The sequence below is a fragment of the Neophocaena asiaeorientalis genome, unplaced genomic scaffold (genome assembly GCF_003031525.2).
Source record: "Neophocaena asiaeorientalis asiaeorientalis breed wild unplaced genomic scaffold, Neophocaena_asiaeorientalis_V1.1 scaffold461, whole genome shotgun sequence".
Taxonomy (NCBI): domain Eukaryota; kingdom Metazoa; phylum Chordata; class Mammalia; order Artiodactyla; family Phocoenidae; genus Neophocaena; species Neophocaena asiaeorientalis.
In genome coordinates, this window is record NW_020173230.1 from 844,144 (window position 1) to 858,998 (window position 14,855).

At 61.5% G+C, this 14,855-nt stretch overlaps 2 protein-coding genes across 2 annotated transcripts in view; one reads left to right on the top strand and one right to left on the bottom strand.

The window, feature by feature from the left end:
• Nucleotides 1–324, top strand: part of BHLHA15 (basic helix-loop-helix family member a15) — a 1,412-nt gene extending 1,088 nt beyond the window's left edge. The window contains exon 3 of the mRNA XM_024745267.1: nt 3–324. Within this exon, the coding sequence (XP_024601035.1) occupies nt 3–301 (299 nt within the window). The 3' untranslated portion in view covers nt 302–324. The remainder of the gene's footprint in view (nt 1–2) is intronic.
• A 2,520-nt stretch (nt 325–2,844) lies between these two features.
• The window catches only part of TECPR1 (tectonin beta-propeller repeat containing 1), a 26,044-nt gene continuing 14,033 nt past the window's right edge, over nt 2,845–14,855 (bottom strand). Inside the window, exons 12-25 of the mRNA XM_024745438.1 lie at nt 14,853–14,855; nt 14,215–14,364; nt 13,969–14,126; nt 13,220–13,347; nt 12,205–12,307; nt 8,462–8,558; nt 8,307–8,386; nt 7,699–7,755; nt 7,089–7,269; nt 6,653–6,788; nt 5,756–5,848; nt 4,874–4,980; nt 4,607–4,726; nt 2,845–4,434 (exon numbers count right to left, since the gene is read on the bottom strand). The exon at nt 14,853–14,855 is cut by the window's right edge and continues 153 nt beyond it. Of these exons, the coding sequence (XP_024601206.1) occupies nt 4,273–4,434; nt 4,607–4,726; nt 4,874–4,980; nt 5,756–5,848; nt 6,653–6,788; nt 7,089–7,269; nt 7,699–7,755; nt 8,307–8,386; nt 8,462–8,558; nt 12,205–12,307; nt 13,220–13,347; nt 13,969–14,126; nt 14,215–14,364; nt 14,853–14,855 (1,575 nt within the window). The 3' untranslated portion in view covers nt 2,845–4,272. The remainder of the gene's footprint in view (nt 4,435–4,606; nt 4,727–4,873; nt 4,981–5,755; nt 5,849–6,652; nt 6,789–7,088; nt 7,270–7,698; nt 7,756–8,306; nt 8,387–8,461; nt 8,559–12,204; nt 12,308–13,219; nt 13,348–13,968; nt 14,127–14,214; nt 14,365–14,852) is intronic.

Genomic DNA, 14,855 nt, shown 5'->3' on the forward strand with positions numbered 1-14,855 from the left:
GCTCAACAACGCCTTCCAGGCGCTGCGCGAGGTCATCCCGCACGTGCGCGCCGACAAGAAGCTCTCCAAGATCGAGACGCTCACGCTGGCCAAGAACTACATCAAGTCGCTGACCGCCACCATCCTGACCATGTCCAGTGGCCGCCTCCCGGGCCTGGACGGGCCAGTCCCCAAGCTCTACCAGCACTACCAGCAGCCGCAGCAGGCGGCCCGGGGCGCGCTCGGGGCCTCCGAGGCCCCGCCCGAGGGCCACCTGCAGAAGTTCTCCACGCAGATCCACAGCTTCCGCGAGGGCTCCTAGCACGCCGCCCCGCCCGGGTCAGCGGCCCCGCCCGCCCCTCCCAGCCCTGGGCCCTCCGTGCCCCGCGGCTCCGTTTCCCTGCACACTCTGCGCAGCCCTGGGCACGTCCCAGGGCCCAGGGACAAGACCGGTGAGTGGCCTGGTGGAGGCCACGGCTCTGGGCAGCATGAGGCCCATACCTCCACAAGGTCCCAGGGCTGCCTCGTCATCGTCTAGGCAGGAGGTGGCCGGCCCTTGTCACTAACTCCTCTTCACTCCCGCTCCCTGCCGAGGTGAGGGGAGATTCCACGCAAAGGTTTGCTTGGGTAAGTTCCCCAGTTACTGCTCAGGCCCAGGCCCAGGCCCAGGGCGGAGCCTCCCCCAACCTGCACCATAGCCTCCTCGTTCGGGGTAAACTGAGGCACGGAGCAAACAAAGCCCACAGCCTCGAGGGGAGTGGGGCTGAGCAGAGGTGCTTGAGTGTCTAGTTCAGCATCTATCAGCGAGAAGCACCTGTCAGGTCCCCTCCCATTAATTCTGAAGGGACCTTGTCGGGGAGAGGGGCTGGGGTCTTGGCTCCTCCGGGTGGGGCTCCTGACCATGGACGGTCTGCGGCCCGTCACCGAGGGTACCGGAGACGGGGCTGGGGGGGGTCGGGCAGAGAGGCTGCTAGGCCATGGTTCCCCTGAGCAGTCAGGGGTCTCCTGCAGGGAGAGGGTCTGTCCCCAGGCCTCCCTCAGGGTCCCACCGAGGTTTGCCACTCATTGTGGTGTTTGTGGTCGTGTAAGTGGCAGAAGGTAGTCTGACAGACTTCAGGATGTTCTTGGGTCCTGGTTGCACTTGGGGGCCCCTGCGGGGAGGAGCCTGGGGTGGCAGGGACTCCCCTCCCCCAGCGGGTGCCGCTCCTTAAAGACGGGACTGAAGCTTGGCAGGTCCCCACCGCCTCGGGCCACGCTTCCTTCTGTGGCGTTCCCACCCCGCTGGCTCTGACAGGCTTGGCGACTTTGCTCCCAACCCTGCTGGCAACTCCTCTCCCTTGTCCGGCTGCCCACAGCCAACATGGGGAGGGGACAGGGCCCTCTGCCTCTCGGGTAGGAAGCCCAGCCACAGGGCTGCGGAGAGGCCGGAGTTGGCCTGGCACACGGGGCCGGGTTCCCCGTGCCCAGATCTGCCGCAGAGCCGTCAGGGGCCAGGCACCTCTGCACGCTCTGCGTGGGGCTGAGCCAGGCCGGGAGCGGGGCTGCCGCAGCTGAGGACCCAGCCTCCGTGTACGGCCTCACCCTCCCGCCCTGGCAGTCCCGGCCCCGGCCACTTAATGCCCCGCCCGGCTTGGCATCAGCCCTGGCCTCGTCAAGGACAGCAGGTGGCACCCCTGGAAAGAGCCATGAGGGGCTTCAGTCCCAACTTTCCAGGTCAGACACCAGCCGACACCCCTGCCCCCCCCCACCCACAACACCCCAGTCGCTAGGCCCCAGTGCCTGGTGGCCCCCGGAGGCCTGGTCTGGTCCTGGCCCCATCGCCCCAGCCGACCTTCAGCATGGGTCGGGGGGGGACCCCAGGTGTCCTGGCCTGCCCCCCAGGGGTGGCCACACGGGAAGGTCAGTGGTCAGGGGCCCACCAACGGGAGCCGAGATTGCAGGCAACTCTGAGCTCGGGACAGATGGGGCCCACACGGCCCGTGGTAGGAGAGGGAGGCCTGCAAGCCTGGCACCTCTCGTTCTGGCTGAGCTGAGGCCGGAGCAGGGCTCAGCGCATCCCTGAACTTGCTGAATGAACCGACAAACTGAGACTGAAAGCCTGGGGTGGGGTGCGCCCAGCAGAGGCTCCGTCCAGCAGCCCATGCCTGGTGACCGGGGGCCTGTGGATCACCACCTTGCAGAACAACAGCCTTTGTGACTCTGTCCCTCTGTCCCAAACTGGCATCTGCCCCCACTCTGCTTCCCAGAGGGTTGCCTGGGCCCAGATGTGCAGTCTTTTCCGCCCGAGGCTGGAGGGCACTTGCCTGCCCTGTGGCCATATCACGAAGGAGCCTTAAAGGTCCCAGTCCAGGTTTGGGGTGTTGAATATGGGGAAAGGGGTGGTGAAGGGACAGGTCTGGTGAGCCTGCTGCCAGGTCCGCTCCGTCGACCCTCGTCTTGGACTCCAAGCCCAGGCTGGACGCTTCTGTCCTGCAAGAAGGCCCTGCCCTGCCCTTCCAGGCTGTGCATTTCCTAAAGTCAGAGACTCACGCACTCTGAGCCCGGGCCGCCCGGCCGGCACCGGGGGCCACAGAACCACCTGCAGACCAGACCTGCGTGAGCTCGGGGGCGACAGAGAAACAAGAACTGCGACTTTTCTATAGAGAAAACCTACATGGAACTGAACGGCCAGTGCCCCTGCTATAATTATGGTGAAAATGGTTCTTAAATGATCCCAATTTGCTTTCATTTTTCCTAACAGCCTCTTCAAAGTACTAATGAAACCAAAATAAAAGGTTTCATGGCAACTGCTACTTTTGCCCCAAGCTCGAATGGGTGGGGAACTGTGCCTTTTAATCGTAGCGCAGCAATAAAAATATCGCGTCCTTGACAGTCTGGCCTACGTTTTTATTGAATAAAGCATCCGAGGACTCGAGATGTTCGGTGATGCTGAGCAGGTCAGCAGTCGGCACTCCGCAAGGAGGGGACACGGTCGCCCTGGAGAGAGGGCAGGGAGAAACCAGCGAGTCACAGCAGAACGACAGGGCGCTGCCACAGAAGAAACGGTAATGCCCGCGCGGAGAAACCTGACAACCACGAGTGTAAACAGACAGGAGGGCGCCGCCCACCCGGCCCTTCACTTGCTTTGCCTGGGCACTGCCCCCAGACTCTCGCCTCCCGGTCCCACCTCCAGGAGATGAGGCAGAGGCCAGCGGCCCCTCCAGTGCCCCTCAGGAGGGGGCCCAAGGGAGACCTTCTTAGAGTCAGCTTCTGGGAGGCAAGCACCGCCCCACAAAACAGCGCACAGCCGAGCCCTCCTGACGGGAATGCCGGGGAAGCTGGCGGTCAGTGAGCAGAGACGGGACACGCGCTCTGATGACCCCGGGCAACGCGTCTGGCTGTGGGAAGCAAACTTGAGACTTAACCAAATGGGGCCTTTTTCTGATGAAAAAAAAAAAAAAAGCAGCTGAGAAGCTGCCCGCTGGGAGTGGGGCTGCTTGGGGGGTGCCTCCCTAGGGCTCTGCTCCGGGCTGAGGCCTCCAGGCCCCTCTCGGCTGGTCTCCACCCTCCCCATCCCGTGACATGATCCGATGTAAAAGGAGCCCCCAGTCCCCAACCCCGTCAGAGGAAGGGCTGGCTGAGGACCGACGACGGTGACTCTGCACTTGGACGGCTTCTCGCGGCCATGGGCGGCCCCTCCGTCCTCCGACTACCCCAGGAGGGCCCGGCCCACCCGGGGAAGAAGACGCCCCTCCCCAGCACTTATTTCCAACCTTCCAACTCCTTCCTTAACTTTTGAAAGGAAACCCCGTTTGCGAATCCTGCTCAGAGAACTGATCAGGTCCAGGCGAAGCCACCCTGAGCCCCACAGCCATTTTTCTTTAAGGGGCAGGGCTAACGCCGTCTGGGGATGCCTGGGGCTCAGGGGTCCTTCGTGGGCTCTCTTCCCCAGGGGCAGTGCTCCTGGAAGCCTCCAGGCTCCCGTCCTGGAAAGGGAGGAGGCAGAGAGGGAAGGGACGCGCAGGAGAGGCCGGGGCGAAGGGGTCTGCACCGCACACCCCACGTTTTCCTCGCAGCCGGGGACACACAGCGTCCACAGGGCTTCACATTTCTGGGTTGTTTCAGTGCCTCCAAGGTGGCCATGATCTCAGGGCAGGTTCCCTCCCCAGTCTCGGGTCTGGGCCTGGAGATACCACTCCTGGGATCCACGTTTCAGCACGTTCAGCACGAGAACAGCTCCCGACAGGAAGGCTTGCATCAACCTTGGTCCTTCAAACCCAGCATCACACCTGCTCCAGGTGAGGGGAAGCAGCCTCAGCAGCAGGCGGGATTGGGGGTCTCCTGCGGGGCACCGGCCACCTGCGAGGGCCCACTGGGGAGGCCCTGCTCCTTTCTCCACTTGCCGGCTGTCTCCTGGGACGAGCTCCTGGGGGCCCTGGTGGCACTGGCCCGGACGGACAGGTGATCCCAGCCCCCCTGAAAGGAGAGAGCGGAGTGACCCGGGGCTGCCAGGGGTCGAGGGGCAGAGACCATCCTTCTAGACGGTTGGACTCTTGGGCGGCTCTGCCCGGGGCCTCCCACCCGAGAGCCCTCAGGGCTCGGAGCCCCAGGCCAGCACAGCCGCCGCCCCGTGCCCAGCCCTGCTTACCCCGATGCCATAGTCCCAGCCCTGCCCCTTGGGCTCCAGGGGCTGCACACCCGTGCGGCGACACACAGTCCCCCGGCTCAGGCTGTGGCTCCCCTGGACTTTGTTGGCGATGACCCAGACCTGGAATGCAGACCCACTGAAGGCCCGGCCCCACCGCTGCAGGGGGACCATGGAGACGGCAGCGGGGAGACCAGAGCAGAAACCCGGATCCCCCCAAGTCCCCGACCCCAGGGCAAGCACCCACCCCCCGCCCCTGTCGCCCCAGACCTGGTCCAGGGGCCCCACGGACACGTGGCGCACGTTGTTGGACACGTGTTCCCAGCTGGTGCCCTGCGGGTAGCTGGGTGTGACCCCCTGGCGGTACCACAGGTTCCCTAGGAGAGAAGCACCGATACTGTGAGGCCCCGAGCGTTGGGATCCACTTCGGGGTCTGCAAGGCCGGGAGGTCTGACCACGAGACAGGCGGGGTCTCCCTCTGCATCCCCCCCACTGCCCGGGGCTCCTGCTGACCCACAGCCGGAGAGACCCTGGCCGTAGCCAGCCCTGCCCTTCCCACGTTTGCCTCCCCCTCACTTCATAATTGCCCCGCTGTGCTGGGCTGGCGTCCTCGTCTGCTTTCTATGCATGAGAAACCGAGGACAAGGAATTCTTTAAACAATAAAGAGACCTGGTGTGGAATAAAATCCCTGGGTTCCAGTCCCGATTCCGCCCTTTCCTCGCCTTGCTCAGCTGGGACAACAACTACAGACCATTAAAGGGCATGGGCGGAGCTGGCTGGAGGCGGCACGGGGGTGGGGCAGGGATGGCCTGGGCCGGGCAGGTGACCTCTGCCAGCCCCAGCTGCCCTGGGGCTCCTGAGTCACGGGCCCGGGTGGCACCGTCTAGAAGATGCTCCCAGGCCTTGGCACCGGGTCCTCCTCCCGAGGTGCAGGCAGGCCGGAGCACCTGGGGGGCTGGGGGCCCCCGACCCTGCATGACTCAGGGGAGGGGCCTGCTTGGAGGCTGACCTCGGGCTGGCGGCCTCTCATGGGGCTTACGAAGGTCTCATGTTGGGGCCTGGGGTGGGCGAGGGTCTGGTCTCATCCCATCAGGGCACTCAGGGAACCCCAAACCTCCCCTGGTGACCGCTGGGGATCAGAAACCACTTGCCGTTTTCGTCCAAGGCGAACACCGCTGTGCGCCCCACAGACACCTGTTTCAATCTCTGTTTGGGAGGAGATGGGATGAGGTACCAGCAGTCGCCTGCGATGGGAGATTGGATTGGGGATGCAGCACCGAAACTGTCACCCCGGTGCTCCTGGAGCACGTGACCTCCTCTGCAGCTCATGGGGTCGAGCAGGTGCGGCTGGCCTCTGTCCCCAGACTGGCCGGACCACAAGTGTGAGAGGGCCCAGCGCGAGCTGACCTGTGTCCTGCTGTCCCTTCGATGCCCCGGCCTGCCCAGCGCCCTCCCCAGGGCCCGCCTGAGGCTGTGGCAGCTTCCAGACGGTGGGGTCCGATGGGCTGCTGTCCCGAACAGGGACAGGAAGGTGCCCGGCCCAGCACGCGGTGGAGACTCAGCCTCAGGGCCACTGTGCGAACCCACTGCCCCTCGTGGAGGGTGGCGATGCGCCAGCCACCACCCACCCACCCACCCGTCGGTCCATCCATCCCTGTGCCGGACACTGCCCAGAAGTCCAGAGAAGAACAAGCCTACACGGCCTGCGCTCCCGGAGGGCAGCCAGGGTGGACACTGTGGACGGGCTGTGCCGGTGCCCAGGGCCGTCCCCGAGGGGCAGGAGGCCAAGGGTGGTGAAGGGCAGCCCCACTGCCAGGTGACCACCCCTGGGTCAGTCAGTCCCAGCGGGGGAGGGCGGCCTCTGGGGTGAGCCCAGCGCGGCCCCTGCGCCTGGTCCACAGGTGTGTTCGGTAAATGCTTGTTGAACTACACGGAGACCCGTCAACCGGCTTCCCCGGAAGCGGAAGCAGCTCCAGCCGCCCCCGGCGCCCGTCACAACATGGCAGCGGTGGCGGCAGGTGGAGATCCTCCCGAGGGGTGGCACTCACCAGCCGGCTTGGACGGGGACACGGAACCACGGTAGAAGGCGGAACCGTCCCTGGCCACGGCCCACACCTGGTAGCAGCCCCCGATGGAGACGGAGGCGAAGGGCTGGTCGGTGCCCACATGCAGCCAGGAGGAGCCCTGCAGGCGGGGAGGAGGGACACTCAGCGCGGCCGGGCCCCGCCTCTGTCACCCACCCGGGTTCCGGGAGCTGGCGGCTCCTCACGCTAGCTCACGTCCTCAGCTCCAACTGCCCGCGGGGCTTGGCGACCGCTCGGGCCACGAATGGTGTCCACCGGTCCCAGGGAACATCCCGGGCAGAGGCCTGGGGAGGCCTGATCCCTGCCTGACTCCACCAAAGGGCCCTATCTCGGTAAGAATACGCCAGAGCTTCCAGGGGGCTGGCAGGTGGGCAGGCCCTGGGTCCCACAAGGTGCTCACCGCGGGGTTGAGCTCGGACACGCCCAGACGGCACAACACGTCCCCCTTGTCACTGACGGCCCAGAGCGCGATGCCGGGCCCGCTCCCGTGGGCACCCGGGCTCTCCGGAATGATGGACACGTCCCCCAGGGCGATGGGGGCCACCTCCAGCCAGGGCCCGCTGGTCACTAGCTTGCACTTTCTGTGCGGCAGAAAGAGAGCAAAGCCCCGGGCACCCTGATGCCGCCGTGAGCCTCAGGGCCGTCTGCTCTGGACAGAAGGGAGCAGCCAGGCCCCTGGCCCTGGGGAGGGCTGGGGCCACAACCTCCGACCCCCCAGAGGAGCCGGTGGGCACCACCCTTCACGCCGTCCGCCCCTGCCTGGCCTCCAACCCCAGCCGGGCCTTCCTCCCATCCTGCGGGTCCTGTAGAGCCTGCCAACATTTGTCTTGTTTGTTCTTGAAAACAGACTCTTCAGAAACAGCACTGGGAGCCCGAGGGCACTTCCTGGGCTGACATTTACTTTGATCCTCTTTTCTCCTCCTGCCTCTAACCTCCCCTTTGCTTCCACAGGGACTGAGGCCGAGGCAGGGAGGGGCATGGCGGCACCCCCCAGTTACCTCCCTCCTCACCTGGTCCAGCACCTTCTCCTGACGAAATCCTTCATGGTTTTGTGCCCGTGGTACAAGCTGCAGAGGAAGAAGCTGACGTCGAGACCATGCCGTGGAAGTTTCTAGAAGGTGACACTGCACGCACATCCTTTCCCCAGGAGTTACAGAGCCCAGCCCTCAGTGCGAGCCGAAGAGGGGGCTCGGGGGCAGCAGGTAAGGGAGGACACCGTCCTCCTGCTTCAGATGCCTCTGGCCCCGCCCGGGCCTCCCTGCGGGGTCTCCCTGGGGCTGGCAGCTGCCCAGCTGGGGGGTGAGCTCTAGCTAAGGGGCCTCTGAGCCCTCCCCACCCCCAGGCGCCATCAGAACGCTTCTGGGGAGCAGTCAAGCTCAGGGCCCAAGGCCAAAGCAGGGGGATCAGTCCAGGATAAACCAGCCTGGGGCTCAGAAGCCAGGCTCAGGCCCTGGCTCAGTCTCGCCCGGCTCCATCCTCCATCTGGACATGAACCATGTACCGTGAAGGGTCTGCACTGTGGGGCAGGGGGCAGGGACTCTGCCTGGCTGACTGGGCCTGACACTCAGGGTCGCAGCCCCCTGAGGCCCCCTCCCCACGCAGAGAGAGACATGCTTACGCAGGGAAGTCGCTGGCGTACTGCCACCCCTCCTGGTCCGTGCCCCCAGGGACGCTGAAATCCACGAACCAGTCAGAAACCTGGGGGACGGCCGGGTCAGTGCGGGCAGACACCCCCCACTGCAGCTCCCGCCCCAGCCCCAGCCCGGAGCTTACCCAGGCCCACTGCAGGGACGGGGGCTTTGTGCTGGCCTTGGTGCACTCCTGCAGGCCCGTGGCGTCACTCCACATGTACCGGTCGGTGGGCAGACCCCTGTGCAGGACAACAGGGCTGAGGTGACACCAGAGAGAGGGGAGAACGGCCCCCCTGCCCAGGCCCCTGGGACGGCTGCATCTCTGGAGGGGCGAGAGGGCGGAAACAGGATGGCCACAGGGCGGGGACAGCAACGGGGGGACCCTACATCACACGGGGGCCAGGCGCCAACCAACCACAGCCAGGCCACCCACCCGAGGGACCCCACACCTTGTTCTCTCATGATGTGGGTCATCGTGTCCCGAAAAGACGCTGAAGCCCTAACCCCAGTGCCTATGAGTGGGACCTCATTTGGAAATAGAGTCTTTGCAGAGAATCAAGTTGAGATGAGACGGTTATTTAGTGGGCCCCAGTCCACTAGGACAGCGTCCTTACCAAACGGGGACATCTGGACCCAAGTTTCCCAAATTGGGAAGACGACGTGAAGACAGGGAGAAGGCCATGTGACAACTGAGTCACCAGACAAGGAACACCAGAAGCCCCCGGAAGCCAGGAGAGAGGCCGGAACAGATCCTCCCCAGGGCCCTCAGGAGGAAGCAAGCCTGCTGACACCTGATCTCAGACTCCGCGGCCTCCAGAACGGAGAGAATAAACGTCTGCTGTTTAAGCTGCTCAGCCCGTGGTGTTTTGTTACAGCAGCCCTGGCTGACTGATACACTCCCAGCAACACACAGCGCACGGTGGTCTCTGCGGGTGGCTGTGGCCCTGGCTTTGCACTCTCTACACGGGCTGGGGAGCCCGGCGCTGCTTTTCTTCTGCCGAGGACCAAGCAGGGAGTGAGGAGGAAGGGGACAGGCAAGCAGGTCAGCATCCCACGTGGACCCTACACACAGCCGGGGCGGAGGCTTCCAGAACACACGCGGGCAACGTCTATCAGCTCCCTTAGAAGGGCTCAAACCCTAAGTTACTGGGGTGAACGGAGAGACTCACAAATATTTACACACGAGGAAATCCTTTAAACTGTCCAGACGACAGCAAAAGGTCACAAACAGTCTACATGTCCAAGACCGAGGAGGGGTGAGATAAGACAGGTCCACCTTCGGGGATCAAATTGGGAGGCTGTCACAGGCCATCTGTACATGTCTGACTGTCCCCCTGCCTCCAGCAAATGTGGGCACACTGGGGACGGGCAGGGGGACACACACCAAAATGCGGAGAGTGGCTACTATTTTTGGTTGGTGGGATTCGAATTTATTCTTCATGTTATTTGAAATTTCTTCCTTTCGTCAATTTTGAAAACACAAAGGAAATTTAAAAGTTTGTGCCATTTATCATAGACTCAAAAATATGAAATACCACTTACAAAAGATGTCAAGACCCCGTTATAGAAAATCACAAAACCCTATTAATACGAAATTAAAGATCTACATAAATGGAGGTATGAACTGCGTCCAGATTTTGGAGATTTAGGAATGTGAGATAACGTTTCTACCCAAACTGACCTATAGATCCAAGGCCATCCTGACCAAGACCCCAAGAGCTTTTGAGGACTGCTTCTAAAGTTCACCTAGAACTGATCCGGGAAGAGCCAAAGCTAGATGAAGAAGATGAGAGGCTTTGACAACTTCCCATAAAGGGACGGCAGCTGGAACAATGTAGGGTTAGCACGAGGATGCCCAAAGCCGCACGGAAGAGAAGGGCTTGGGAACGGCCACTGCCCCCGTGGACACTGGAGTTAAGGCAAAGGTGGCCGCTGTGATGCAAGGGGGAAGGACAGTCTTTTCAATAAATGGTGTGGGTCACTGGAGAGTAAAAAACCTAAAACACTTTACCCCTACCTCACCTTATATACCAAGTAGTTCAGGCCAGGGGGTTCTAGACCTAAATGGACAAGACAGAGGAATAAAGCTTCCGGAACAGAGTGGACAAAAACACGCCACACAGGCCTAATCAGGACTGTTTCAGCACAGCCTACAAAGCAAGGGTCGTTTTTACATTTTTAAATGGTTGAAAAAAATTCAAAGAAGGATAATGCTTTGTGACACGTGAAAATTCTACGCAATTCAAATTTGTGTCCAGGTATAACGTCTTATTGGGACACAGCAATGCTCATTCGTTTACGTGGCTGCTTTCAAGCGGCAGCTGCAGAGTGAGTCACTGGGACAGAGACCCTAAGGCCCACCACACCTGAACTATTTCCTATCTGGTCCTTTATAGAAAAAGTTTGCTGACTGCTGTTCCAGAGATAGAAGGATGTATCAATCCCCTTGGGGTTAATGAGATTTCTTAAGAGGTTTTTTTAAAGGCCCCATCTTTATGTAAAGAAAAGGATGATCAACAGGACTACATTTAATAATGAAGTCACCACTAACAGGGTGAAAAGCAAGCTGCAGAACAGGAGAAATAACAGAGAAAGGGCTCACACCTTCATATGTAAAGAGCACTGGCAAATCAAGAAAAAGAGATCATCTGACCAAAACATGGGACAAGGACTCGAAGGGGCATTTCACAAAGGAGGGTATCCGAGTGCCAGTACATGTTTGAAAGGTGCTGTGTCCCATTAGCCCCCAGGAAACAGAAACTGGAAACAGGAGATATTACTACACACTCATCAGTGTGTCTAAAACATAAGAAACCAGCAAAGATGTGGGGCATGCCCTGCCTGTGAGAGTGTGGACAGGTCCACCCACTGCAGAGAACTGGCTATTCCAACACCAACTGGGTGGACTGCAACACCACTCAGTCCCCACAAGGTAAAGGCACGGTCCCCAGCAAGACCGCCCCCACTTCAGATACCAGCCATACTGCACTTCTGACCAACTGGCTACAAATGGGGGGCAGTTCTCATTACCTCCTCGGGTTTGATAGTTTGCTAGAACGACTCAGGGAACTCAGGAAAGCTCTCTACTTAGGATCGTAGTTTTATTATACAGGATATGAAATGGGACCAGTCGAAAGAAGAGACCCACAGGGCCAAGTCTGAGAGGGGCCCCAGCGCAGAGCTTGGATGAGGCTCAAGTTTGAGAACCGCTGTTCTGGCCGGCCGAAACCCCTGCAGTGGCTTTAAGAGGTAAGAAACACCACAACTCGCTTGTTTTCTGAAACAAACGAACCAAATACCCCAGGACAAGGTATGAGAAATACGTTTCTGTGCTGAGTGGGCAGGAAATAAATAGCTGCATACCATCTAGATTTTCTAGAGTGTCCCGCCTCTGCACCAAACGCAACATATTGACGGTCTTGTCCCAAAGCCTCACATTTGGAGAATTAAAATAATTTCGGTGGAGGCTGTGATGTTCTCAGCAGCTTCAATTAAGCAAAATTTTGTAAGAAAGTTAAGTAACCACCCCACTCAAAAAAGCACCAGCGGGGATGGGGAGGGAGGTGGCGATGTCCTATTTCGTGACCCGGGTAGTGATTACGCTGGTGTTTGATCTGTGAAAATTCAATGATATATATGGACATATCAACATATTTAGATACATCTCACCGTATGTACGTATATGTGTATGTTTCACGCACTTTATGTATGTCATGCTCTCAGTAAGCGAGTTTTTAAAATACGCATTATACTTTAAGGGAGAAAATCCTGCTAAGCGGTAAGATCCAGTCAGTTCCACATCTGGGGCCAGACGCCAGCTCTCCCGCTACAGCAGATGCGCCCGTTCAGCTCGGTCCTGTTTCCGCGGGCGCGCGACTGGCTCACCTGCTGGTGTAGCCCGTGACGGGGTTCCAGCGCTGGTTCTCGTAGATGTAGACACACTTTACGTCCGACTGCGTGTAGATGTTGCTGGTACTGCTGGCCAGGCCTGGGGGTGGAGAGGAGGGTGCTGGACCCAGGCCACACCTGCCCGCCCGACCAGGTGAGAGCAGGCGGGAAGAGAGGGCCGAGAGGATTCACAGGCCGGCTGAGCTCCTCTGGGGTTACCCAGGGTTGCATGTCCTGGTGGCAAGAATCTGACACTCCTCCACCTCACGCCCTATTCTCACCTGCTCCTCTTCCCCCACCTTCCAGTCCACTCACCTGGCACTGGGCAGGTGTGAGCCCCCCCCAGCTCATTTCTTACTAACAAAGGTGCCTTGGACCCCTCGTGTAAGCCCATGAGCCCCACTTTCCTCACCTGTAGGACGGGGACAAGAGTAATTCCTGCCTCACAAACAGGGAAGCTGTTAAACCTGCACGGATGTGCCTTCCTGGGGTCTCAGTGGACCACAGTTCTACAGGATTAGCCACCTCCACTGTGAGGCGTGTGGGCTGGGGCATGGAATGTCCCACTTCGGTGTTTGTTTCTGCCTCTGTTTACCAGTAGGAGACACAGGGACCCTACCTCCACAACTCGGGGAGCCCCCAGGGGTTCAGCAAGCTCTCGTCCCCTAAGGCACAGCCCATCTAAAGGGGAGCTGGAATCCGGGCCTGGGAATCAGGAGACTGGCCCTGGCGGCTGTCTTTCTAGAACCTTCACGGCCTCCAGCTCAGCAGTGGGTGCCCAGGAAGGCCCACTGGGGGCCTGGTCTCTGGGCTCTCACGCTTTGTGCGCTGGCCCCGGGATTTGGAGGTTGGCAGTGGTGAAGGTCACCTGTCAGCCAGCTGTCAGCTGAGCATCGATACTGGTGCAGCGGCTCCGGCGTGGGGCAGGGAAGCCAGCCAGGGATTAGAGGGGGGACTGGCCCGTGCGGGAGGCTGGGGGCAGGGCTGGGGGAGCCGGTCCTGCCACCCTCACCTTGGAAGCAGCCTCCGCCGTAGCCACCCGTGTACACCCAGGCTGTGTGGTCGTAGCCGATGCCCCACACCACGCCCCGGCTGTTGGCCTCCACCACCCGCAGGTGGCCTCCCATTTGCCGCCAGAACCTGGAGATGAGGAGGGAGGGAGGGGAGGGGAGAAACTGTCCCGCAGGGCTTTCCAGCGGCTACCCCTCTGCTCCGTGGCCTCCCAGACGTCCTGCTTCACTCACCTTCGGCCTCCAATGACAGACTCTATTGAGCACAAGGGAACCCGCCTGGCTTCCCACTGGGAATTAACCAGCTAAGGCGAACCCTGAGCTGGTGCAGGAGCCGGTCAGGCCCCCAGCGAGCGGGGGCTTCAAGAGCCCCTGATCCCTGGAGTTATGCAGACGGGAGCGAGGTCAGCAGCCTGAGTCCCCCCTGCACCCTGGGGTCTGGGACGGGCGCGTCACGCCAGACCAGGAGGGGCCACCACTCGGGCCAGCACGGCCTCCTGGAGTGCAGGGTCCAGCTGCCACCTGGGGCGCGCTCCTGCGGGCGGAGGCCCTGCCACTGTCCGGAGGCAACTCGTCCGACTGGGCGCCGGGCACACAGGGCCACCAAGAGCGGACGAGCGAAGGGCAGACAGACATCCCCTCTCCCTCCCGTGCAGGGCCTCCCAGCCTCACCCACGTCCCCCTGGTCCTCACGGGCTCTGGGTGACCTTCTGGGCCAGGTCCCCAGCTCCGTCAGGTGCAGCCAACTCACATCTGGTCACAGGGCAGCCAGTGCTCGGGGGCCTCGAGGTCTGGGCTGGGCTCGCTCACGAAGATGTCCCCCTTGCAGGTGACGGACCAGATGGCCTGCGGGGAGGGGCGGCCGTGCACCCTGCGGCTCTCGCAGCAGGACAGGTCGAGCAGGGCGAGCTGCGGCGGGGGGATGGCCGGTCAGCGAGGCTGGGCGCCCAAGACCGAGGCTCCCTCATGCCCGCCCGCGGGACCCCCGCCCGCTCACCCAGTCGCTCATGTCCTGCTCGGTGGCAGCGGCCAGGCGCACAGGCCACCTCTGCCGTGTCCTCTCGGGGGTGTACACGGCGAAGGAGTGCTTGGCCTCACTGAGCACGGGGACCAGCGCCGTCACCTCGTTGAGGAACACGTGGATGTACTGTTGGCAGAGGACAGGCAGCAGGGCCGTCACCGGGGAACCCGCGGGGCTGGGGCTGCCTTGGGCCCCTGGGTGGAGCCCCCGTGTGGTGTGGCGACGGGGACGGCTGGGTCACCCTGATTCGAGAGCCGACCCCTGGGGGTCCCGGGCCTGCGGGGTTTAGTGGTGGGTGGCAGGTTCTGATGGGGAGGCCTTGCTCGTGAGCAAGGGCCTTAGTGATGTTTTCGATGTGGACGAGGGCATTTAGAGCCAGACTGACTGCATTCAAACCCCAGCCCCGGAGGGGGCGGCTCTGTTTCCAGAGCCTGGTTGTTTATCTGGAACATGAGGGCCCCTCAGCAGCTGCTGGGGGTGAGGCCGGCACACGCCTGCCAGCCACTGCCCGGGTGCTGCCACTGCGGACGGGTGCTTTGCAGATGCCACACGCTGTCCTGGGCCAAGCATCTCGGGGCCCGTGTCCCGTGCCCACTCCTGCACCCCGGCTTTGCAAC